This window comes from Dipteris shenzhenensis, chromosome 21, assembly GCF_047967505.1.
Source record: "Dipteris shenzhenensis isolate YYH24624 ecotype China chromosome 21, Dip_SZ_1.0, whole genome shotgun sequence".
Lineage (NCBI taxonomy): Eukaryota > Viridiplantae > Streptophyta > Polypodiopsida > Gleicheniales > Dipteridaceae > Dipteris > Dipteris shenzhenensis.
In genome coordinates this window covers 43,247,520-43,274,059 of record NC_141616.1, presented here as the reverse complement: position 1 = coordinate 43,274,059, position 26,540 = coordinate 43,247,520, and the positions used below count along the sequence as shown (strand labels likewise).

Genomic DNA, 26,540 nt, shown 5'->3' with positions numbered 1-26,540 from the left:
ATGTCAAGTAGAGTTTCTCCTGCTACACCCCGGCCCAAGCCATCTAAGGTAACAGCAGGGGAAATAGACACCACCCCCCCATTCCAATCAGTCAAGGCTGCTGTCAACTTATTTGGAGATAAAGGCCCCAAGTCAGCTGAACGGAGATCTCCCAAAACGTCAAGTGTAGACGTATTTCCTCTTAGTGCCTTTCTATCATTGAGTGTTGCTATATCTCTCTTAAGTTAAAGTTGTTTTTCAAATGCAGCTATTGTTTATTTAATTTCATTGGTGCATCATTTCCCATGTCACAGCGACTATTCAGCTCAGGCCGAGGAACTGAGCTCCAGCTGGCACAAGAAGAGTTATTGAAGACAAAGGAAGAGCTAATTTTGATGGAGAGTGTAAAAGTCCAGGCTCAGCAGGAATTGGGTCATTTGAAGGGGCTTGTTGATGAGCTAACCACGAAACTCAAAGAAGCACTGGAAAGGTCAATAAAAGACAGGTTGAGAGCTAACAAGATGGAGAATGCAAGCTTTACAGCTGCAGAAGATTGGCAAGCTGAGTTGGAAGCCATGAAAAGACAGTACGAGGCTGAAGTCCATGATCTGCAGGGTGTGAAAAAAGCATATGAAGAAATGAAACTTCAGTGTGTGGCAGCTACAAATGAGAAAGAAGAAGCTGTGAGACTTGCGGGAGAAGCAATGACAGCAGCTGAAACTGCAGCCAAGCAAGCAGAGTTTCTCTCCACTGAGCTTGCAGAAGCCAAGGTGTCTCTTGCAGAAACAAGCGCAGCAGCTAAAAGGGTTCCTGAGCTTTTAGCTGAGCTCTCAGCAACAAAAGCAGCTCTTGTGGAAGCTTATGCCACTTGTCAGAGTGCTCCTCAAGAAGACGTGGTGATAATGGCTGGAAAGGAAACAGATATAGAGGAAGCAGTTGAAGTATCGTTTCAAGTGAAAAATGAGCTAGACCAGTTTCAGTGGGAGCTATCAGCGGCTAAGCAGTTCGAGCCCAAACTTTGTGAGATGAATCTTGCACTTGAAGATCTCAAAAATCAGATTGCAGCCAATACAGAAGAAGAGCATCAACAGGCCCAGGCTGCAATGGATGCACATGTCAAACCAGACAGAGGTACGTCCGAGGTTGCTCAGGTGAGGCTGTCAGAGTTGGACGCACTTCCTTTATTGGCCTCAGTTCGTGTAGAGCTTGAGGAAACACAACAAAAATGGAACAGTGCATCTGCAGAAGTTGTCACTCTTACTGCATCTCTTCATTATCTAACACAGGAACTAGAAACGAAGCAAACACACATATTGATATTGCAGGGAAAAGAATCTAATGCATTGGCTGAAGCTGCTGCTTCAACAGCCAAGCTCATAGAGGCTTCAGAAAATCTGGACAAAGCCCTTGTACGAGAGGGGAGTATGGAAGAAACTGTGAAGTCTTTAAAATCACTGCTGGAAGAGGCAAATTTAGAGTTTCAATCATTGAGGCAGCAAGTGTCCAAGGCAAATTTGGAAGCCCAGAAAGAAGTAATGGAAGCTAATGCAGCAAGAGACCAACTCTTATTGTTGACGAAAGCTGTGGAAGCTGCACAAAATGATGCTCAAAAAGCCCGGACAGATCTCCAAGCAGCAACACATGAAATAAAGACGGCAAGGGAAATTGCCGCAGTAGGCTTGCCAGTGGAGCCAAGGACACATCAAACCATAAAAAATATGTTAGCCTCCCTGCAAGGGGCAAAAATATGCAGCCAACAAGCAATGCAAGTCTTTGAATTGAATGTTGAAGATAAGGAAGAATTGAGGGAAGCTGCAGCATTGAGAGATGAAGTGTGCTCGTTGGTAGAAGCTTTTTCAGCTGCTAAAGAACGTGCTGAAGAAACAGAATCAGATCTTCAGGTGGCAAGAGATGAATTATTGATATCTAGAGCAGAAGCTGAGGCTGCAAGGGTAGAAGCAAATGCTCGAACAAATGATGCAATGCATGCCGGAAGAGAAGCAGAGCTAGCACAGAAGGATCTTTCTTTAGCAAATGCAGAAATATTAGCAGAAAAGGAGCAAGCCAGGCATGCAAGAGAAGAAGCTGAAGCAGCAACAGGCATGTTTGAGAAGCTTCAAATGGAGGTAAAATTAGCTCAGTTCAACTCAGATGAGGCTATGTCTGCTGCAAATGTTGCAGAAGGGAAGCTACAAAATATCCTAAGAGAGATTGAAGAAGCAAAACTGAGTGGTCCAAATACTCCAAATCAGAATAAGGGGATTCGGGATAAACACAGAGAGTTTTCTGAGTCATGGGAGATGATTGAATCTGGTTCTGATGTTGGCATTACTATCACACAAGAAGAGTTTGATATTTTGAAAATGAAGCTTAAAGAGGCAGAAGAATTTAAGACTTCCATTAAGATTGACTTTGACTCATTGAAAAGCATAAATGAGAAGTTGTCCACTAAGCTTGATGCAGCAAACTTTGAGATTGAGGTTCTCAAGGTGTCAGAAAAGGAGGCTTGCCAACAATTCGAGAGGGCAGAAAACGAAAAATTGTGTTTGGAGGATGAAGTACAGAGGCTTACAAGCAGGGGGGAACTACTCTTGAAGGCCTGGGAAATAGGGCCTGAAAACACAAAAACAAACGGCAGTTTTACCCCATTAGGAACTCAGGACAGAACTCTCCAGCAACAGTCTTTGGGGGAACTGCGATTGAGGGATTCAGCTTCAAAGCGTAAAGAAGAAGAAGAAGAAGATGAAGAAAGTGGAGAGCTCCACCCTCTTTCCACCAAGAAGAAGAAAAAGGCTCTTTTTTCTAGGATTGGCAATTACCTGACAAAAAGGAACCTCTATGTACAATCCAGGCAAAAGCAGTCTTACCTGCATCAATGAAATGTGGCATACATGAGAGACACATTCACAGCTTTAAATTCGATATTCCAGACTGCGATCTGATTTCAGTGACTAGGCAGGTAAGCTGTTCACTTGTTTGTCTCTACTTAAACTGGCTATTTGTTGCATGCTATGTGTGAGAGATGTACTAGCATGTACGTATGTTATAAAGCAATAATCTATATTACATCCTTGTGGGTCTATAGGCGAACATTGAAGATGTGGTATGCAAGAGCTTAGGTGAGGCAATGAAGATTGCTTGATCTCCTTCCTCTGCTATTAATCCTGCAGCCTTAGTCTGCTCGCTGCCCCTTCCCTTCACAATCTCTCTTCACCTTCACCCCCTCTCTCTTCTTTTGGCACATGTTCCTCCATTTTTAACTTTGATACCTCATTGACTTCGTCTGTCTCCAACCTGTTTATCAGCCTTCTAATTCTGAAAAATGTCAATCTGTAGCACTTGCACCGCAACGTGTAAGAAGTGCATGATGACACGCGTGTTCATGGAATGTGTGAATAGCATTTGGAAGTCTCTATAACACCTGCATGGGAGCATGCTGATTCATTTGCACTCATGCACATGCATGGAAGCCCATGTGTCTCGCATGCAAGCCTGTGCATAAAAAAAGTAGAGGGCCTTTCGACTTTTGTGCAAAGTTTGATACGTTTACATGTAAAGTACTATCTTTGTGCAAATTAAACTTTCTACTTTGCATGAAGGCAAAAGAACGATTAATTCTGCAAAAGAAATCCAACTTTTGCAAAGGGAGGTTACTTTCGCACATGTGGAAAAGCTATAATATTCTTTCTGTGAGAGTGGTGCACGTGGGGAAGCGTGAGGAGAGAGAGTGGTGCACGTGCGGAAGCGTGAGAATAGTGAGAGAAAGATAGACACAAATGTAAATTGTATTAATTAGGGTACAATCCACAACCAAGGGGGCTGGACAAGTTGAGAGAATGCTTCAAGAGAAGACCACCCCCCCAACCTGTCAGGCCGGCCAGCATTGGCTGGCCTTTGATCGAATAGCCTGGTCATCCAACCCTGGTTGGGTCGGGTTGACCCGACCACGTGGGTTGTTTGACCCACCCTGGTTGGGTCCCAATTCGGGCACCCAGCCCAGCCCTACCTAACCTACTGATCTAGCCTAACCAGCCCTAACTAACCTATCGTCTCCGGGTAGGCACACCCACATAGAATCCCTCTCTCACTACGAGATGCCATACTTTAACCCCACTCTAAAGCTCACAGTGAGCACAATAATCTGAAGAAGCAAGCCAATGAAGATGCAATCATGGACCCTTTAGCAGCACACTTATTGGATTCACCTTGGAGAGAGCACCAAATAGCCTAGATATCCTCGAACCACAAAGCCACCTCGAGCATCAAATAAGATGTCCTCAGCTGTGATTTCCCATGCCAGACTCATTGAGTTCCTAGTGGGGTATATGTCACGATCTGTGACGTATTCCTTTCTCTATATCTTAGACTTATGGAAGGTTTGATGAATGGACACTTGTGGAAGGGTATGCCCTTTCGACGGGACACTTCCTATGAGGCACAACCCTTCACAAGAGACATTCTATGGAAGAGACACACCTATTGTAATGTACCCTCTCATCAAGGGTAACACCCTTCACAAGGGGTACACACCTCTTCATGCACATACACTTTGGAGTACACACCTTTTCATGTGTGACTCTTCACTCTCTATATAAGAGAGGCCCAACTGTATGGATGACACACTACAGACACTCAAGCAATACAAATATTCCTTGTTCTTTGCTATTTCAGTCTCCTTTCTGTTCCTTAGCACGTTTCTAAATATAGTAAATCTAGGATTTCTTACAATGGTATCAGAACAAATTTCGCTTCTGCCTGTAGGAAATGCCCCCCACCTTCTAGCGCCTATCTGATACATCTTTTTCCGCTAGAAGGATATCCACGCACGTTGTGCATGGAAGAGATGGAGAGAATGAGCGTAAAATTTTTTAGCGCCAACCCCACCTAAAGTCATTAGTGGCCTCTCCGTAAAAGGGTACCTAGAGGGCCTAAAAAGGGCAACCAGCCCTACACCCAAGGCCTAACCCTAGACTACCCAAGGGTTCTCCAAACCCACGTTTTAATTTTTTGGCAACCACCAACCAGCCAGGAAAAAAAGGGCGAAATCAAATCGCGATTTCACGTCAGCCTTCTCCGCTCCAAAAACGGCCGTACTGATTTCACCATTCCTCCTGCACTCAGGCCGTGGATGTTGACTGCATCGTTTGGAGAAGTTGCAGCGCCAGTTTCTCTCCTGCTCATCCCGCTGTACCTGCCTGAAATCAGCAACGTTTGCTGCCTATCTCCAACGACCAAACCAGCCTGGTTTCTCACGGGTTTTCTCACGCTACCTCTGCCCATGAACAGCCGTTGTTGCTGCTTATCCGATCACTCGTAGACAGGCCAGACCTGCTCTCCGACAGTACGCAGCACAGCGTAGATTTCAACGCTGAAAAAGTGCGCCAGATTCCACGCAGTCTGCAAAGCGCCTCTGCCAATGCCCATCTGCCTCGAAAGATGTCTCGCCAGGCACCTGTTTCTTGTTCACACATCCACGTGGACTTGCAAGGACAGCAACATGGACCTCTGGACAGTGATCTGCAGGCCTTTTCTACGCAACTAATTGGCAGATCTAATTCTATGCCAGGTGGATTCTTTCCATTCTATTTCTAAGGATTCTCTTTCATATTGTTATTTGACGCTCATTATCAAATTACAGCAAATGAAAGCCTCCTCCTTAAAGCATGGAAACCCTTGGTAATTTCCCAGTCCCTTCAAGGACACCTCAGGCATCATCTACCACACAATATCGTGTTCAGATTGCACAACCAGCCCATTCCGGAGCTTTTGCATCGTGGGTCTTCTGTGTCACGTGCCCTTCCAGTGACTTGGACCACATCCTATACCTTCTGCGTGAGGCACCTCAATTACATTACTTCCTCAGCACAGTCCAGGTTGTGTTCCACGAGACACGTAGATACCCAGAACCCGATATTCCTCACGAGTTTGCTGTCCATCTTTGGAGAGACTTTTACCCCTCAGCTTCAGCATCTCCAGGGTACTCTCCACCTTTTTCAGCTCCCAGATATCCTCCTGCACAGGTTTTACCTTCCCCAAGACACTATTTACACTCTGAAGGCACTCCTTCTCCTGGATATCCTCCACTCCCGATAGCAGCTCCTTATCCCTTCTCAGATCCGTGGACTCTGCAACTTACCCCTGTACTCTCACGAGCAGTAACACCCACTTCGGCATCACCAGTGTTACCTCAGACAAGACCTCCTTTACCAGATTTCCACGGGTGGTTCCATCCTGCCTCGCCTGCCCCCTCCAACATGAGCAACCTCAGGGGGCAGCCCGGATCTTCTTTCAGGAATGGTACAAACTAGAGCGCAGGTTCGTGCTCTTCTCACAGGGACCTTAGATATGTCGCAACGCTCGCGTGCAACCTCTCCGGAGATCAGCGACTCAAGTCCAAAGAAGACCCCTGAAGTCAACTTACAAGGCGAAGCACTACTTCAACTTCAAATTTCCCAGCTTCAGGACAGCATCTCCGACTTGGTCCAGAAAGTCCAACAACTCCAAGATTCTCGCAGTACCACACATACAGAGGATGACGTGACGCCACCGGACGACTATGTGGACTCGTTCCCACCTGAGGTAGAAAACACTGAACTCTGTACCCTCTACCGTTTACTCCAAGCTTCCAAAACTAAAAGACTTGATATTAAACTTCCGGAAGCCTACACTGGTCAACAAAATCGCCGAACAGTTAACCAATGGCTCGCAAAACTACGCATGTACTTTGATACTGTCGACCTCACTGAAGGCAAAAAGATTGGCTTGGCAGCCTCCCTCCTCAAGGATACAGCTTTCCTATGGTGGCAACGACACTTAAAGAACGGCAAAAGTGTATTAACTTGGGAATGTTTTGAACACGTGCTTCGTAAGCAGTTCATACCTGCCAATGCGGACTTCCAAACACGTTCAAAACTCAGACAGTTGGAGCAAACAGGCTCCCTGTCTTCCTACATCTCTCAGTTCACCACATTGGTGCTGGAGATTGATGGTTTAACTGATGATGATTGCCTTCATGCTTTCATCTCAGGCCTAAACCCCTCGTTACGCATTGATGTTCTCAAAGCAAACATCACCACCACAGCTGGCGCTATTGCTTACGCAGAGTGCATTACAGATTTTCAAAACACAGGGAAGCAGAGTGCTAATAGAACACAGAACTCTACTATGGCCAAAGGTGCTCGCCCTCAAGATAACCCCAAGTTTAGAAAAAACATGGGTAATCAAGGTCAGCGGCAGTCTCAAGATCCCCACAAGTCTCAGAAATCATATGCTGGATTCCAACAGAAGCACTCCTCCAAGGATTGGGCCTCTTCTTCTTTACAAAGTCATCACCGTCATTCCCAACATAAAGGTGCGGCCACTAACAAGAAGAACAACTCCAGCATAAAAGGACTTTGTATTATCTGTACAGGCGACCATAGATGGTTCGATTGTCCCAAGCGACCAAAGCAAAATTCCAATATGGAACCTAGCACTTCCCAAACAGAAGATGCTACCCCAGCACAAGACAAGAAAGGCAAAGCTGTTCGAATGGCAAATACCATCCACATGAGCCTTGCTAGCAACCCCGAACCTTCCCTGGCAACTCAAGTACTTTGTGGCCAAGGATCAATTCATGGAACAACGGTCACTATCCTCATCGACAGTGGCTACTCTCATAACTTCCTAGCTAGTTCTATGGTCGACAAACTTCGGTTGACCACCCGTCCTAGTCCCATGGACTATCAGTTTGAACTCACAATTGGAACTACCTTCTTGTGCAACACCAGGATCAAAAACTTGTCTTTTCGCATCCAACATTATACGGATAAGTTGAACTTCGACATCATGCCTCTTTCTCGGTACGATGTCATACTTGGACAAAAGTGGCTCTACGACTATGATCCATCAATCAGTTTTCGCAGCCATACTATCCAGTTTGTCCACCAGGGAAAACTTATTGAGCTAACTGGTTCTAGGGACTCTCCTTCAACCCCAGTTGCCTCTGCCCTACAAGTAAAGAAGTGGGTTCGTAAACGTCAAGTAAAGACTTCACTTCTGTTGGTTACGGTAGTAGAGGAGACACTAACAAAGGATCCTCCTGAATACCTCAACCAACCTTTTTTCTAGCCCTACCTGGATATTTTTCCACAGGAATTGCCAAAGCAATTACCACCTCGACGACCAATGGATCACCCAATCGAACTTATTCCCGGTAGTAATCCACCGTCGAAACCTCCTTATCGGGTTTCTTACACTCAATCCAAAGACAGGTGACCGAACTACTCGACAAAGGTCACATTCGGCCCAGTCGCAGCCCTTTTGGATCTCCTGTACTACTTGTGGAAAAAAAGAATAAGTCAATGCGCCTTTGCATCGACTACCGAGCCCTCAACAAGCTCACTATAAAAAACAAGTATCCATTGCCTCGCATCGATGACCTCTTCGATCAACTTCTACACGCAACACAATTCTCAAAGATTGATCTTCGTTCAGGTTATCATCAAATTCGCATACGAGAAGGCGATGAGTACAAGACAGCTTTTCGAACAAAGTATGGACACTATGAATGTTTGGTCATGCCTTTTGGGTTAAACAATGCCCCGGCCACATTCATGACACTAATGAACGACATCTTCAGGCCTTTCCTCGATAAGTTCGTCATCGTTTATCTCGATGGCATCCTCGTTTTCAGCAGATCCCTACATGAGCACAAACAACATCTTCACCAAGTTTTTGAAGTTCTCCGTGCAAATTCTCTCTACATCAACATTGAGAAGAGCGAGTTCTTCAAGACCCAACTCGAATATTTGGGACATGTTATTTCAGCTCAAGGCATCTCTGTGGATCCCAAGAAGGTCGAGGTAATCCGAAACTGGCCTACTCCTAAGAATGTTAATGATGTCCGCTCTTTTCTCGGATTAGCAAACTTCTACCATACAAAGGTCTATCAGTTTTCCGAAATCGCAGCTCCTATGTCCGAATTATTGAAAAGTACAGCAGTTTTTCAGTGGCTTTCCGAAACAGAGTATAGTTTCCAACAACTCAAGCAAGCACTCACTACCACACCAGTTATGGCTATTGCTGACCCAAACCTTCCATTTGAGGTCATGACCGACGCTTCCGACATCGCTACAGGAGCAATCTTGATGCAAGAAGGCAGAGTTATTGCTTTTGACAGCCATAAACATTCCGATATCTAAACCTGATACCCGGTTTATGATAAGGAGTTTCTTGCCGTTGTACATGCTTATCGCTCTTGGAAACATTATCTCATGGGAGCCGATTCGGTGGTCAAGATAGACCATCACTCTCTAAAGTATATCTTTACTCAGCCAGTCATGAACGCTCGACAAGCACGCTGGGTTGAGTTTCTGGCCAACTTTCACATGACCATTGAGTACATTCCAGGACTATGCAATGTAGTTGCAGATGCTCTCAGTAGGTTAACTCTGGATGTTCCGAATTCATTTAAAGGGAAGTATTTCAATGATAAAGACTTCGGCACAGCAGTACAAGTTCTTTCAAAAGATCAACCTTCGACTTCCGAACAGAAGATTTTCTCATCCTATTCTTATACGGACGACCTTCTGTATTATCAAGATCGCGTCTGTGTACCACATGACAAGGATGTTCGACGTCTTTTGTTAAAAGAGCATCATGTAGTTCCTTATGCTGCCCATCCAAGCATCAACAAGACTTATAGGTTACTCAGTGCAACATACTACTGGCCTCAGATGAAAAGTGACGTCATCAAAATGGTTACATCTTGCTTATCTTGTCAACAAATAAAAGCAAGCCGATGACTTACAGCAGGACTTCTTCAACCTCTTCCAGTTCCAAGTGAAAGGTGGGAAAGTATTTCCATGGATTTCATTACAACACTACCACGATCCTCCCAAGGTAACACTCAGATTATGGTAATTGTTGATCGACTGTCCAAAATGGCACACTTTGTTGCTTGCAAAAGAAGTGCACAGGCTCCAGACATCGCCAAACTCTTCATACAACACATCTTCCGACACCATGGATTGCCCAAGAATATCGTATCCGACAACCAACAAACATAGACGTCACCTGGAATTTGACACTGGTGACATGGTGCTATTATTTGTAGCCCCACATCGCTATAAGATGGTTAAGTCTGTGTTTCCTAAGTTGCGACCAAGATACTATGGACCTTTCCGGATCGTCAAGAAAAATTCACCTTTAAGTTATAAATTGGAATTACCACCATCATGGGGTAAAATCCATTCGACATTTCATATTTCTTGGCTAAAGACGTACATTCCAGGCGATGAAGCAGTTCCTCCTGTAGGTGATTATGTCCCAGAAATTGAAGACGATTATGTTCTCCTTATTCCTGAGCGTATTTTGGACCATCGACAGCCAGAGACTCGACATCGACTTATCACGGAATTCCTTGTTCTTTGGCGAGATCTGGACGACTCCGACGCTACTTGGCAATCTGATGAAGAATTACAGCAGTACTCTGATATTTTACAGCAGTATTTTCAGAATTTACCGTGATATTTTCTACATCAGTTCATTATCTCCACCAGGGTCTTATTTTGAGTGGGAGGGGATGTCACGATCTGTGACGTATTCCTTTCTCTATATCTTAGACTTAGGATGGTTTGATGAATGGACACTTGTGGAAGGGTATGCCCTTTCGACGGGACACTTCCTATGAGGCACAATCCTTCACAAGAGACATTCTATGGAAGAGACACTCCTATTGTAATGTACCCTCTCATCAAGGGTCACACCCTTCACAAGGGGTACACACCTCTTCATGCACATACACTTTGGAGTACACACCTTTTCATGTGTGACTCTTCACTCTCTATATAAGAGAGGCCCAATTGTATGGATGACACACTACAGACACTCAAGCAATACAAATATTCCTTGTTCTCTGCTATTTCAGTCTCCTTTCTGTTCCTTAGCACATTTCTAAATATGGTAAATATAGGATTTCTTACAGTATAATGATCTATGGTACACACCATGACCCGTATTCTCTAGTGAACACATCATATATGGGAACCTCGAATAACCAACTCTGGAACACACTGTGTCCAAAGTCTCTGCAATGTCAAGAATGAACCCCGAACTCATCTGGTCCATATCTCCACACCTTGCTTTGCCTGCGGTGATCATCCGGCTATGACCCGTGGGGACAGTTTGTCTTACTGTTGGAAGGCTGGTGGTGTACAAGGAAATTGAAAATTGCCTTGGATGGAGAAGAAGAAAAGCCTGTATTAGGGGAATCTTGGACTCAAAAAGGGCCTCATAAGGATATGATTAAGAAAAATGGTCATCTCCTAATCTTGAAGTGAAAAGGGCATGGTAAGAGGCAATTAAGGGGGAGACTTTACTATTATTAAAGAGGAGTGTAACGTGTCATATTCAATTGGATGATGTAGATGCATTTGTGTTTGATCTAATGGTGTGAAAATAATAGGGCTTGTGATCCATTGGATCATCCTAGTCCATCTAAAGGTGGGAATGAAGTGCCTCTTCTCCACCTTTAGATGCAATCTGCATCCAACAGCACATGTGATGCACCTAATCTCCACCCTTGGATCAAATCCTCCATCTAAGGGTTCCCATGATCCCATGTAATGAGCTGCCAGCCGCCACTCCACTTGGTGCAAGATCATCTTGATCTAATGGCTCATGCACGGTGCTACATATCCACCCTTGGATCTCCATCCCATCCAAGGGTGCACACGAAGCGCCTCTTCCTCACCCTTGGATCATAGATCTTCATCTAAGGACTCACGTTGTGCGCCCTTTTCTAGCCATAGGATGTATCTACATCCAAGGGCCATTGTCGATAGCCGCCCTATGCATTAATATGTGGGAACCACGAATAGCGAGCCATGCATATAGACCATTGGATCTCCGAAATAATCCTACGTATGGGATAGGGCTAGACCAAGATCCTACCTAGAACCCTAAGACGGAAACACTAACCTACAGTTCTCCAGTGGGTACTAGTGAACAAGGACCAACCCTCTCACTTGACCTAAGGCTGAGAGACTGACCTACGTAGCTCGTGCCTGACTCACAGCATACGACAAAATATCCTATCATAGGAACTATTTGCACTTTGTCAATGTACCAGTGTGTCACATTGCACCCAAGTGTAGGGGTGCATGTGACATTCCCTCCTTAACTTGGCCGTAGGTTCATTGCTCTCTAAAATTTGTGGGAACTCCTCTCACTTGACCAAAGGATGAGAGACTGACCTACGTAGCTCGTGCCTGACTCACGGCATACGACAAAATATCCTATCATAGGAACGATATGCACTTTCTCAATGTACCAGTGTGTCACATTGCACCCAAGTGTAGGGGTGCATGTGACATTCCCTCCTTAACTTGGCCGTAGGTTCATTGCTTCCAAGTAGTCCTCTAAAATTTGTGGGAACTCCTGGAAAAAATCTTCGTCCAACCACACTGCTTCATGGGTACCACGATCACGGAACCTGCTATAAAACTCCCAGATCCTGTCCCCTGACCCATGCTTCCATTTGTGAATAAGGATCTGCTCTGGCTGCAAAACTTCTGCTTCACCAAGGATTTTAGGTTATTGCTTGTCGGAAATCTGAGTCAAAGGAGGTCCAAAATACGGCTTCAACCAAGCTACATGGAAAACATTATGCATTGTCCAACTGTCCGGTAGGCATAACTTTTGTAATGACATGAGTACCTAGTAGTGCCCAAATTAGTATGCTAATTAATGGGATTAGTCAAGAGAAGGGCGTTCGTTCAGATGGCTCTGAAATCGGAGACATATCGAGTGACATAGGAAGGAAAAGGGGTTATGTTAAGTTATAGGTCAATGCCTAGGGGCAAAAGGGGATTAGAATAATTAAAGTGTAGGAAGAGGGGTCAAGGAACCTTAGAAACCCTAGTACCTAAGGTCTAAAGGTTAACCTAGGTCTTAGGGAGAATCGAAGGGGCACATTTAATAAGATGTGATCACTCGTATGGTCACATCCCATCTTCCACCTCTTCTATTGGAAGGAGGCTCTTGTCTCATAGGAAGAGTAGTACCGGCACATAGGATAGGTCCTATGCACGTAGCTAGGTCAGCCTAGAGTAGGAAATGAATAGGATAGGGAAAGAAATACCCACCATAGAGGTCACGGGGGCGCTTACTACAGCTTCAAAGCTATAGGAGGGCGTGTAAATCAGCCATAGAGTCGTAGGATGGAGGGAAATTAGAGATTTAGAGATGAACCCCGAAAATCGGTTCATTACATTTGGTATTAGGGCCACTTTCCAGGCAAAGCAAATAGGAGATCACATGTGGATCTCCCAAGGATTTATCTGCAAAGGGAAAGACATAGTGAGGCCTTCAGTGATTAAATGCAATGAGGGAGTGGGCATTGAGTTTCAAAGGCTAGGAGAGTTGGACGTTGGACGGTGTTTGATCAAGCACAAAGGTTCGAACATGAAGAAGTCGTGCCCCCTCAAGCTTGTCTAAAGTCGGACGATACAACAGATTTTTCGACTGCTGCAGCGGCAAGAATTAGATTGAGACCATGATCGAGATCATCGGAGATGGAACTAAGAAGCATGAAGCCAGTGACACTGAGATATGCAACCAAATGAGTTCCAAATTGAGGTAGATGCTACACGTAACGGCATACCAGGCTTTTGAGAGGGTTAATGCAGTCTGAGTGCCTTCCCTTGAATATAACACAGAAATCAAGTGTTGGAGGTGGAGACAGTCCAGAATCGACTGATTTTGATGAGAAGAGGCAGAGCTAAGCAAGAAATCAAAGGATTGTGGAAGGACTTTCGATGGCATCTCAAACGACTAAAGGAGCTTAAGGTACGCAATGCATAGTTGCAAACAAAGCCCTGTGTTGGATGCCCCACGATGTCCCACATCCACGATCAATAACGACGACACCATGCAGCCCTATTGTTGCTCAGATGCATGGCCGGGGTTTTACCCCCAAATAAAGGTTCGTCGAGTGGCAAAAGATTATCGTAATTCAGAGGCTCGAAAAGATTGTGCAAAGGCAAATCTACAAGGATCAAATACATAGGGTCGAGAGCAAAGGAACAAATGCGTTCAAGCAAAGCTGAGGTCCAATGCTAAAGGTTGAATCCAATCAACGGAGGTTGGGTCAACTAAGATTGAAGTGCAGGGTTGAAGGTACACTTAACGAAGTGTAATGACAGAAGCAGCCAAATTGACGGATGCAATCGTTGGTCCAAGACCAGAGTCACATTTGATGTTGTTCAGCGAATCAAGTGCAAATTGAATTGGCTGCTGCAAATCAAATCTGTCACCATTGAAGCAAATCTAGAACTGGGCACCTCTAAACGGAAAATCATGTTGTGCCTTAAGTGAAGGAACTCTCTCATTTGAGTTTCTGCAATTCATTTATTTGTAACAGCATCAAGGGAAGGGATGGATAGGATTGATAATGAAGGCATTTGAATACTCTTCTTGAACAATCTGTCGAGCGAAATCTCTCTATGAAAGGGATAATGGAGGATTCCATGAAGACTAAAATAGTCAAAGAGTGACTTACTCCCAAGACATTCATGAGATGAGATTTTTCGTAGGGGCATGTAGCTACTATAGGCCTACTATAACCTTTGAGAGCTGAAAGCTTCGAAGTCTTGAAAGAAAGTATAGCACTTATATAAAGGAGTTATTGGCTATTCTGCATGAATATGTCCAATCTTTGGACAACCAACATTGGAGTATTAATCTAGGAAAGAGAATGTAGTTGCAATAGTTATTACAAGCATGTATAGTAAAATGTTTCTAGAAAATTGATACCTATGATGTGCTTAAACGTTGTCTTGAAGAGGTAAAACTTTATAGAGTAAGAGATGGAAAATAATAGAAAAGTGAGAATAATGTTCATAGTGGCGCCATTAAGCAAGAGGGTACTTTGATAGTACCAAGAGCTAAGTAGGAGGATACTTTGAAAGTATCAAGAGTATCTAAGAGATTGAGGGTACCCAAGAGTAAGTGAGGGGTTTCCACATTTGGTGTAGGCCCTCTTCTCCCAGTTCTAGTGATGCCCTATGGGCCCTAGTATGTGCCTTGTAGGCATAGTTACAGGCACTTAGTTTATTTTGTGCCTTTTATGCCACATAGGACACTTAGTCCTATGTGACACCTAGGACACTTAGTCCTAGGGTCTAGGTACAAGTACTATGTACTTCTCTTTTCTTAACACTCTAGTTGACGTGATGGCGGATATCCTTCGACCCTTGTACCTTGTACTTGCTCTTTCGTTTATCGATCCTACAGTGGTATCAAAGCTCAGTTCGACTTGTATCTTGCCCCCGGATTTGCATCTACTCCTTCATCTGTACAGTGCGTACGACTGTACGGACGCCTGTACACACAGCCTGCACACAGGACGTACAGCCGTACAGAATTTTCCGTACTTGCTCCGTATTGTGTCATACACTTTCCATACAGCCGTACGCCTTGCTCCGTACTGTGCTTCGAACCTGTTCCGTACATTGTACCGGCGTTCCGTACAGTCACGTAACTGCGTCCTACTTGCATCCGTACAGTTACATACATGCACCGTACTTGCATTCGTACATTGTACTTGCTCCGTACATTGTACCTACTCCGTACATCCGTAGAAGTATATCTGTAATGTCGTACATGTATACCTGCAGTGTTGTCTGTACAGCTTGTACTTGTTTTGAGAGTTCCGTACAGGTTTTGCACGTGCGAAGCTATACACAGGACATTCTCAAAATTTGGGGCTTTTGAGGGCTTTTTCTGCCCTTACCTTCCTTACTGCTTGAAGTCTTATCAAGCTATTTCAATAGTTTGGAAAGCCTACCTCTTGAGGTCTATACGTTGGGACAGTTGCACTTTTGCAGTCACTTTGTGGACAGCAAGTCCTAATTTTGCAGTTGCAAGCCTTGAGGCTATCTTTTGGGATTTGGTCTGCAATTTCTTGTTTGATTGCAGTACATTTGGGTCAAATTGCAGGATATTGAGTCACTTTTACGGGACATTGGGTTAGATTACAATACATTGGGTCACATTTGCAAAAATCTCAACAAAATTTGGGGCTTTTTAGCATTTGCCCTCTTTTTGGCCTATTTGCCTTAATTAAATTTGGGGCTTTTGCCAGATTTGCTGTTTTTTGCAGTGAACATTGCCTGACACAGTCACATTTGGGTCAAATCTGCATTTGCCCTTTGATTTGGGTTGGAGATTTGCAGAACATTTACTTACAGATATTTGCTGTCATTTTTGGACAGCCAGCTCTTTGCAGTGATAGCCTTGAGGCTTTTGGGTTTTCAGGTCTTTTTCAGGGTATCCCATTTGCAATGGCTGGCAACAATCATGATCTATTTGGCATTCTTCGTGAAGACGATAAGTTGGATGGCACCAACTATCCGATGTGGTCTTATCTCATGAAACATATTCTTGCTGCAAGGCATTTTTGGAATATTGTTTCTGGGGTTGATCTGAGGCCAGCCAATGCTACAGTGGTTGCCTCTACTGCTGGTCCCTCTGCAGAGGGTACTCCTCCTGATGCAGAGGGTACTCCTCCTGATGCCTTATCTTCTAGCACCCCTGCTGTTGCTCCCCTAACTCAGGAACAATCAAGATGGGATGCCAGAGATGCAAATGCACATTCCTGTATTGCTTTATCATGCAAGAGAATCATTATTCCACACATCCGATCTTGCAGGACAGCAAAGGATTCTTGGGACAAATTGGCTTCTCTTTATCAGATTCGCAATGAGGCACATGTTGCATATTTAAGAATTGCAGGAAGTTAGTATGAATGAAGGTGACTCTATGGATGCATACCTGACTAAGGTCAAGGGCCTCATGGAACAACTTGCCAATATTGATGAGGTGGTGCCAAATTCTCAGCTTGTCAGTACCAAATTGAATGGACTGCCAGATACATATCAAGGGTTTGCTACAACCCTTCGATTAGTGGCCATGGGCAATCCAGACCACTACTCTTTTGATTAGCTAGTTTTGCTTGTGCAGGAAGAGCAAAGTCGAGTTAATAGACAAGCTATTATTCTTGATCATGCATTTGCTTCACAACAGACAGGAAGAGGCAAGGCTTCCAAGCCCATGGGCAAGCCTAAATGTGCGCATAGCAGTGGCAATTCCTCCAATGCATCTAAAAATACAGCAGATAAGTCAAAGAAGAAAAGATGCAACTATTATCGCAAGCCTGGACATGACATTTCAGAATGCAGGAAGCGCATTGCTTCAGAGAAAAAGAAAGCAGGATTGACAGTTAATGCCTCACATGCAATTGAATCCCACGAGCCAAAAGATGCTTCACATGCACATGCTCTTCAGGATGATTGGGCATGGGCTGTCCATTGCTCATTTGATCCCTCCAAAGTTGAAGCACTCTTTACTGCTAATGATGCTCAGTCTTGGTATTTTGATAGTGGTGCTTCCAAGCACGTCACATCTTGCAGACAGTTGTTTCATTCCTTAGTTAATGCACCTCGTGGGGGAACTGTCACATGTGCTAATAATGCCTCCTATGCTGTGAAAGGAATTGGAGATGTGCAGCTCACATCCATTTCAAGCCATCCTGTCACTTTGACAAATGTTCTTTTTGTGCTTGGAATTGAAGTCAACTTGATTTCAATTTCAGCAATTGCCACTCAAGGTTTCAGAGTGATTTTTGATGGATACAGATGCCTAGTATATGATCTTTGTGATGACAATGCCATAGTTCTCACTGGCATTTTGAAAAAGGGCCTTTATCACCTTGATGATCACTCACCTGCACTCTCTATTGAAGCATTTGCTATTTCAGTTTTACAGCTTGCTGAAACTCATCTTTGGCATGAGAGAATGGGTCATTTGAATTATAGAGCTCTTGCCAAGTTACATTCACAGGACATGGCAAATGATGTACCTCAAACTCACACAGTTTCCAAACATGTGTGTGAGGGTTGTCTTTTGGGTAAGATGCATCGGTTTCCTTTTCAAAAGAATTGTCCAAAACTCTCACAAAGGAAATTGCAGCTAGTGCACAGTGATGTCTGTGGCCCAATGAGGACAAATGCCATTGGGGGTTACAAATATTTCATGACTCTCATTGATGACTTCACAAGATATTACTGGGTATATGCTTTAAAAGCTAAATCTGAAGTGTTCTTGTGCTTTCAGAGGTGGCTGAATATAGTTGAGAATGAATCAGGATGCAAGCTTGTCACCCTCAACACAGATAGAGGGGGAGAGTATATGTCAAAGGAGTTTGATGCATTTTTGTCTTCACGGGGCATTGTTCACTCATGCACTATCCTTACACTCCTCAGCATAATCCTGTTTCTGAAAGGAAAAAGAGGTCCACTATGGAGATGGCTAGATGCATGCTTAAGGCCAAGTCCTTGCCCAATAAATTTTGGCTTGATGCAGTGATGTGTGCCAACTATGTGCTGAACATTTACTTATGTCACACCAGACCTGACTTACAGTTGCAGTATCTCAGCTCAACAGATTCATGCACATGCCCAGTTCACAGCATTGGCAGGTAGTGAAGAGAGTTTTTAGATATCTCAGAGGCACTCAGGATTTAGCCCTCTTCTATGGTGATCAAGGTTCACTTACCATGCATGCTTACACGGATAGTGACTGGGCAGGTTGTTCCGACACCAGAGTGTCACATACTGGCAATTGTTTTTTGCTTGGCAATTCATGTATCTCTTGGCTTAGCAAGAACCAACCAACAGTTGCCACATCTAGCTGTTAGGATGAGTACAGGGCAGCCTTCACCGCTACAGTAGAGTGTGTCTGGCTTCGACAGTTACTTACAGATCTTGGTATTCGCCAGACATCCTCCACTATGGTCTACACTGACAGTCAGAGTGCCTTGGCCATTGCGCATAACCTAGTGTTTCATGCGTGTACCAAGCACATTGAAGCTCATTATCATTATGTTCGAGAGCAGTTGTCAACAAGAGACAGAGAGTTGTCTTATCTTCCCACAGAGGACAACATAGCAGATCTGTTTACAAAGGCACTTCCTCGTCCCACGTTCAAAGTCTTCGAACAGGCTTTACACTTGGTTCCCTTTGTTACGTGATCAGACATACCTTGTACAGTCATAGGTGGCTATATCCTTTTGGATGAACAGGTGCCACCATGAACAGAAAATACCAGGTATTCTGAGACGTTTCCAGAATACTTCAGCCCATACCATGGAGGGGGGTTTGTAGACCATCTTCTCCCAGTTCTAGTGATGCCCTATGGGCCCTGGTATGTGCCTTGTAGGCATAGTTATAGGCACTTAGTTTATTTTGTGCCTTTTATGCCACATAGGACACTCATATGTGACACCTAGGACACTTAGTCCTAGGGTCTAGGTACAAGTACTATGTACTTCTCTTTTCTTAACACTCTAGTTGACGTGATGGCGGATATCCTTCGACCCTTGTACCTTGTACTTGCTCTTTCGTTTATCGATCCTACATTTGGATCCTTGAGGTATGCTGGGAAAATACATTGTAATGGAATGAGAATTGGACTTACCACCCAATTGTTAATCTGTTTCAGCTTGGTAAACTAAAACTGAAGGCAATGTATTACTCAACGTATTACTCGAAGATATCAAGAGGAATGCTACCAATAGAAGAGTAGTTCCAAGCTCGTCACTTGGGACTAGACCATTTGTTTATTTTGCAGGAGAAGTTCTATGAGGTGCACCAAAGGAAGGACAAGATTCTTAAATACACCTATTGACCCTCTTTATACTGGACATCTTGTCTGGACTTGATGGCCTGGCGTGCATCGTTTGCCCACGTGTTTCAATCTTTATGATTCTTAAATACACCTATTGACCCTCTTTATACTGGACATCTTGTCTGGACTTGATGGCCTGGCGTGTGTACGATGCTTGAGCTTTGGCGATGCGGGTTTTAACTGACTCCGTAATCTCTGTCATAGATTATGTGGTTTTGTTGGCTTCAAGAGATGCAGACACCACCCTGGTGAGGAGTGATGTAAACTGTCTTCCAAACGCCGCTTCATAAGGTGTGCGACCAATGCTCGAAGAATAGGTATTGTTCAACATGACATGCACAAGTGGAAGAAGCTGTGCCCACTTTCCCTAAGCATCATGACAATATGATTTTTAAATATCAAACGCCATACCATTGTACTTTTTCGTCCCTCCATTTGATTGCGGATGGAACGCGCTCTACAACTTAGTACCAAAATTACACTAAAGGAGAAGGCTAATCAAAAAGTAGTCCAAAATCTCTTCATTCAAGCTACAACTACTTGTGAAGTCTAAATGATTTCATTTTAGTCTCTCCCAAACGAGCATCTAAATCTAGCTGATAGGGTAGCGCTAAAGACATAGCTCGTTTGTTCATAAAGTATTGGTATCCCATTGGATTGTCATAGTAGCTAGTCCCTGCTATGCGTGATGGAGTTTATGGTTTTCAACCTTATGAGTGACTATTATGAGATTGAAACATGACTATGTTGTGTTTTTAGAGGATCAGTTTGGGAATGTTCTTGGATTCATCTAGGTATATGCTTTTGCCATATTAGGTATATGTTGGGGCCTGCTGGTATTGCGATAATTCTTTCTATCTTAAATGGTGCATTGCCCTATCAGCTAGTTTTAGATTTAGATGCTCGTTTGGGAGAGACTAAAATGAAATCGTTTAGACTTCACAAGCAGTTGTAGCTTGAATGAAGAGATTTGGACAACTTTTTGATTAGCCTTCTCCTTTAGTGCTAGCCTTCGTGCTAACCTTCGTCATGGCTGAGTTTTCCCTTTACCTCCGGAGTGCCGACAGAAACTCAGTACGAAGACCTTGTATAAATGGATGCTCAAGTATGTGTGGGTGTGTGGATTTGTAGGTGTGATAGCATACTTTTATACTATGGTCTACCCCCACTGTTGGGCGCTGATGACGTCAGTGGGGATGTCATAGTAGCTAGTCCCTGCTATGCATGATGGAGTTTATGGTTTTCAATCTTATGAGTGACTATCGTGAGATTGAAACTGCACTATGTTGTGTTTTTAGAGGATGAGTTTGGGAATGTTCATGGATTCATCTAGGTATATGTTGCGGCGTGCTAGTGTTGCTGTAATTCTTTCTATCTTAAATGGTGTGTTGCCCTATCAGCTAGATTTAGATGCTCGTTTGGGAGAGACTAAAATGAAATCATTTAGACTTTACAAGCAGTTGTAGCTTATGAAGAGATTTGGAAGATGATATTACATCTCTAACATAGAAGCCCTCTCTCACTATGAGATGCCATACTTTAACACTTTCATGCACAAATGCTAGATTTGTCCATTTCTAGGACTGGAGGTGGCCCAAACTCTTGATTGGCATTCTTGCTGCAGTTTTGGTTATATTTTGTGTGTTCGCACAGCCTCTTGGCAGTTTGCCCATTTTCCGTTCATTGATTCACAAACTTCTTCATAACGCTATAAACCTTGAACAGCAGCTCACGCTGCCACAGGCTCATCTTGATTCCCCTTTGCCTCTTCTTGGCTGTTGCCTTCTTTGCTGGCTTCCCTCCCTTTGAAGTTGCTGAATGTCATCAGTGAGATACCTTTTGAAGGGTTACTAAATTTTTTGAATGCGTCAACTTTGAAGCCTATTAAAAAAAGAGAGGACGTGAACAAGTTTGGTTAGTATATGTCTATTGTCACAGTTCAAGCTAGATTTTCTTCCATGCTTGGGATGCTGGCCATTGTTCCAAGTCATAGTTTAGAATCTCTCTCTCTCTCTCTCTCTCTCTCTCTCTGTGTGTGTGCCCGCCCCCCCCTCCCCCCCCCCATTTTTGAAGATGAAATTTTGCTCTTTTAGAATCTTGAGTTATGCTTTGCAAAGCTAATCTTTTATTCTGTTCTTAGGTTACTGCAAGTAACAAAGAATACTTTAGAGGACATCTTGCAATGGAACCGTCTTCTCTTCCTGAGTAGTGTCAACAACAAACTGACACTCCAGTAGTGCCTGTACAAATGGTACAAATCGAGGCTTCTGCATAGAATGCTATGCGTCAACAATGCAACAAGCCCAGGTACTGTTAGAATATGGGCCTACGCCCCTTAGTACCCCCTTGTGGCTTGGTTGATTAATGTGTTAATGAAGTGCTCTTGGTTCGGGCTGACACGTGTATTTGGCAAGAAAGTAATCCCATAAGCAAAGGGATAATCTCATGTACCTTGAATATAATAAGGAATTCAACCCTCTCTCTCTCATCCCTCCCGGGACTTTTTGGGAGGAGAGAGAGGCTTCTTGCACGTGGCTATGGGGCGGGGTTTGGGACCCCCGCACCCGGCGTGTTTCTCGAGGTGACACGTGGCATTTGCTGCGTGTCCCTCCAATATGGTATCAGAGCAGGCTGTTCTGGCAAAAACTGTGTGCTGCTTGCGGGATGTAATGACCTGCGGCAGCTCCTGCGAAGGCGTCGTGATTTGCAGCAGACTGTTCACTGTTCAGTGCGACCCTGCACGGAGTGTCATGATCCGTGTCTTGTAATAAGTGCGATGATTTGGCGGCGTCTCGCCAGGTTGCTCAGCTGCAGCAACAACAGCAGGCCACACAGTTTGTGGCACACAGTATGTTTAAGAGCCATCCCTCTTTTAATCCTGATGTTTATTCCGGAAACAAAAAGGAGAGAATGCCTGAATTTGTGCATTCATGGTTGAGTTGATAGGAAGCTCATTTCACGCTCACCAATTATCTGCACCAGTTAATGCTTTAACTGCAGTAGAGATGTATCTGAGGGGGAAGGCATCTTCTGGTGGCAAGATTTGAAAGCTAAGGCCACAGCTCTTATGACATAGGCTGAATTTTGAGAGGTATTTAAGGAGGAGTTTCTAGTTCAGCCTGACAAGCTCCGTAATCTCAGAAATCTCCTTAATCTTAATAATGGGACAAAGCCTTTGAATACCGTTGCGCAAGAATTTAGAGAAGTATCTTCTAAGTTTGCACTGGGGCTATTTGCTGAATATCCAAGCCCACATGCCAGCCCAGGTAACACACCATAGGGTATCACCCCCCCATGTGAGCGCTTAGTTGATCTTGGCTCCCGGGGCCCTGCACTACACCTCTAAGAGGTGTCTGGTCGCTGAGCTCCTCATCAGTGAAAATGATCTCTAGATGGCTCACCATGCACAGAGAAATCAGAGGGGATGTGGGCCCACATCCCTTGACTTATGGAGGCTCTTCCTCTGCTTGGAAGAGCTGGTGGGAGAAGGCGGTGGACATCTTTAGGATTTCGCGGGGATCCGAATGAAGCTGTCCCCCTTATCTCTTAACCTGTGAAGCTGTGACCCAGCTGAACACGGACCCATAGTCTGAAAAAATCTGTCATCCTTCTGTCTCCATGTTTGAACCCAGCGAGCCTATGAGGGGTGGTACAAGTACTTTGCCTGTCTAGTCTTCTGTAGAGTCACAAGATGAACCAAGCCAGATCATGGGCTCCCAGGCAGTTTGCTGTGAGTTTGAATCGGATGTAAGTTTCTTTTGAGGCATAATATCTGTATTTATTTTAAAGCATACTTGCTTTGGCTGGTAAGGGTTGACTGCCATCATCAAGGGTTGACCTTATCCATGAGCACATAAATTGAAGCATCAATGTGAAAGGCACACAAGTATCATGCTGTTACTCTGAGCCACCTTACCCATACACAACTTCTTTTAATTCCCAGAATCAGGCCTTTCTATGCTAAGCCTGTCTGATATTTCTGAGAAGTACAGCAGGGATCCCAGGTTTCTGTTGTATAGCCTGATTGCTGGTCAACTTGGCAGGTTCCTTTTATGTAGCGTGGTTGCCGTGGCCGACAAATATGTTTGCTTGATGGGAGCCTCCATTAAAGAAGCTCCCTGTCTTGGTTGGCATGCTACCAGAACAGTTGTCCTATCATCCAATTAGTAGTGGCCAGCCATGCGTCCTGCAATCTCCAACTTTTATTGTTTTCAACCTATGCCCTTCTATACACCTTCCTTTCAGCCCAGGGGCTCCCACAATGTCCTGTGGATGGAGAAACCTTACTGCATGCCTTTTGGGCACAGCCTTGTGTGATTTCCCACGTTCAAAGACAGCCTTGCTTTTGCAATATTTGTAGTGACAAGTTTTCACATGGCAAGCAATAATTGTTTATGCTTAAAACTATGGAAAAGAAGCTGCCCTTTTTTTTAGAGAAACAATCTAAAGGCACACCTCTTTGTCTAGCTGCTGCTCTCCTTCCTCTCCCTGTGTGTATAAGAGCAATACCTTTTGCCAATCAGGACACAAACTTATTATCTGGACACAACGCGCTCTAATTTTTGTATAGAGCCTACAACTGAGATTTTATGGACTAGGATCTGGAGGTGAATACTTGGTGCAAGTAAGGAGACTGGCAAGTGCAGGACAGAGCCCCAAAAAGGGCAAATGACCAAAGCAAAGAGAATAGCTGTTGTCGATGTGATCATCAGGGTTGACTTGTCCATTGTATCTCATGAGTCCTAACAAAAAGATTGGATCCAAGAATCTGAGAGACATGCAACTACAAGCATTTCTGTAATCAATGTTCGGTATACTTGTGAATTCAATTGTTGTTCTCTATTTTTTTTAAAGGGCCTTTTTTTCATGGCTTGCTGACAGATATGCGTATTTTGCATGGTTTGCTGGCAAAAGGTCTCAAGTGTAAATCTTTACCATGCCAGGTAATTGTCAGCATGCAGGGTAGCCAACATGATTTTGGCAGTACTGATAGTTACTAGAAATTTTATCTGGATTTTAGGAGAGACTTGCAAAGGAAGTAACAGCATTTTCAACTTCAAAACTATAGTGGCAAAACAGGATTTGTAGCTTCTTTGGACAAAACACCAGGTGTCAGGGGGAGTGTTAAAGAATAAGGGCCAACAGCACAAGTGTAGAAAAGGAAATATTCCAGGAATGGGACCACTAAATCCTGAATTTTAGAGGAGACTTTCGTGGAAAGACGATCAGGATTTCATTTTAATAACCCTAGCATATCTATGTTTCTTAAAATTGGATGGCTTAAAGATATCCAAGATCCTTCATGTCAAATTCACTTAACAATCTCTTCTTAGCTCCTGTAATTTCTGCATCAAGACTCCTCGTGATGATCAAATCATCCATGTATATGATCACAATCACCATTTTAGCATCCTCTTGCTTCACATATAGTTAGTTGTCGACCTTGGATTGCTTGAAGTGCATATCGGCTTTACATATTCTCTCGCACCAAGCTCTTGGAGCTTGCTTCAACCCATACAATGCTTTCTTCAACTTGCACGTATGCATTGGGTATTTGGGATGTAGAGACTCCTCAGACCGATGCATATGAACTTCCTCATGGAGTATACCATTTAAAAATGCATTCTTGACATCCATTTGATATAGCTTCCAGTCCGTATTATGATGGTCATCTTTGTCACGGGGCTTAATGTTTCATCATTGTCCAAACCATATGTTTGGGCATATCCTTTTGCCACTAACCTTGCGTTATATCTCTCCACAATCCGATTTGCACTTCACCTTATATACCCATTTGCAGCCTATAGCTTTCATGCCTTTTGGGAGTTTCACAAGTGTCAGGTGTTGTTATTATCCAAAGAATCCATTTCTTGATCCATGGCATCCCTTCAATCTAAATTTTTTACAGCCTCTTAAAAACTTGAAGGCTCCACATGTTGCAATTTGCTAACCATGTATGCATAGTTTCTTCATTCCATGGGCTCACTCTATCAATACTTTCTTCATTTGTAATGGCTTTGGCACTTTACTTGAGGGTCCATCTTGCGGTAATTTTATATTTTCACTTCTTGGAGTATACTCATAATTAAGAACAATTGGTTTGGGCTGATACCACGTTTCATGCTCACTAAACTTCACATCTCAACTTTCATATACTTGTCTAGTGATGGGATCATAGCATTTATATCTCTTTCTCTTAGATGGGTATCCCAAAAACAAACATTTTATAGCCCTTGGCTCCTTACCTCATTTGGCACATGCACATAACAAACGCAACCAAATACTTTTAAGTAAGCCAAGGTTGGCTTGTACTCACTCATAAAGCTTCTCAAAAGGTGTCAAACCATGTATATGTACCCCTTCAGCTCAAAAAGTCAATGGTATATTCATTTCATCCATCATGTCTCTAGCCATGTCTTGTACTTGGAATAATTACTTACTAGCGAAACCTTATTTCAAGTGCTCTAATGCATCAATACTTCACCAATTGGGCATTTACATAAATCGGTATCATGCATATCCTTACTCAAGGCATAACTTCTTGATTGGTTTGAGAAAATTCTTGCAAATTCTTCCACTATGCTATCCACGGTTACTATGTCAATTTTTTGCAAGGTGAAATGACAATAAATGGCCAAGTGAGAGGAACACTATCTTACTTGATATCCAATGGTAGTGGAAGATAATGACAACCCCTTCTTTTAAACAAAATTAGCACTAATCAGTCACGAGAACTTGTAGATATAGTGCAATAAAATATTAATAGATTTTTGTTCATCCTCTTGTTGTTGTAAGAACCATCAGGAGTTTATTATAATTTAGGTGTTAAGCCC

The 26,540-nt window shown here is 43.7% G+C and overlaps 1 protein-coding gene across 3 annotated transcripts; it reads left to right on the top strand.

Annotated features, from left to right (window-relative positions):
• Nucleotides 1-24,837, top strand: LOC147888889 (uncharacterized). 3 transcript variants are annotated; one of them, XM_087392630.1, is made up of 3 exons: nt 1-171; nt 294-2,938; nt 24,306-24,837. In XM_087392630.1, exons 1-2 carry the CDS (start codon nt 1-3, stop codon nt 2,856-2,858), a joined length of 2,736 nt encoding a protein of 911 aa, XP_087248756.1. In that variant the 3' UTR covers nt 2,859-2,938; nt 24,306-24,837. The 3 variants fall into 3 exon arrangements, with proteins under 3 accessions (XP_087248756.1, XP_087248755.1, XP_087248757.1); XM_087392629.1 differs by having other exon boundaries at nt 24,231-24,837; XM_087392631.1 differs by lacking the exon at nt 24,306-24,837 and adding an exon at nt 21,848-21,909.
• Nucleotides 24,838-26,540: the final 1,703 nt, after the last annotated feature.

Bases quoted from the DNA above. Each gene is read 5' to 3' on its own strand.
- LOC147888889 (XM_087392630.1), top strand. From the start codon at position 1: ATGTCAAGTAGAGTTTCTCCTGCTACACCCCGGCCCAAGCCATCTAAG. The intron at 172-293 runs GTATTTCCTCTT...CCCATGTCACAG, and splicing joins CCAAAACGTCAAGTGTAGAC to CGACTATTCAGCTCAGGCCG.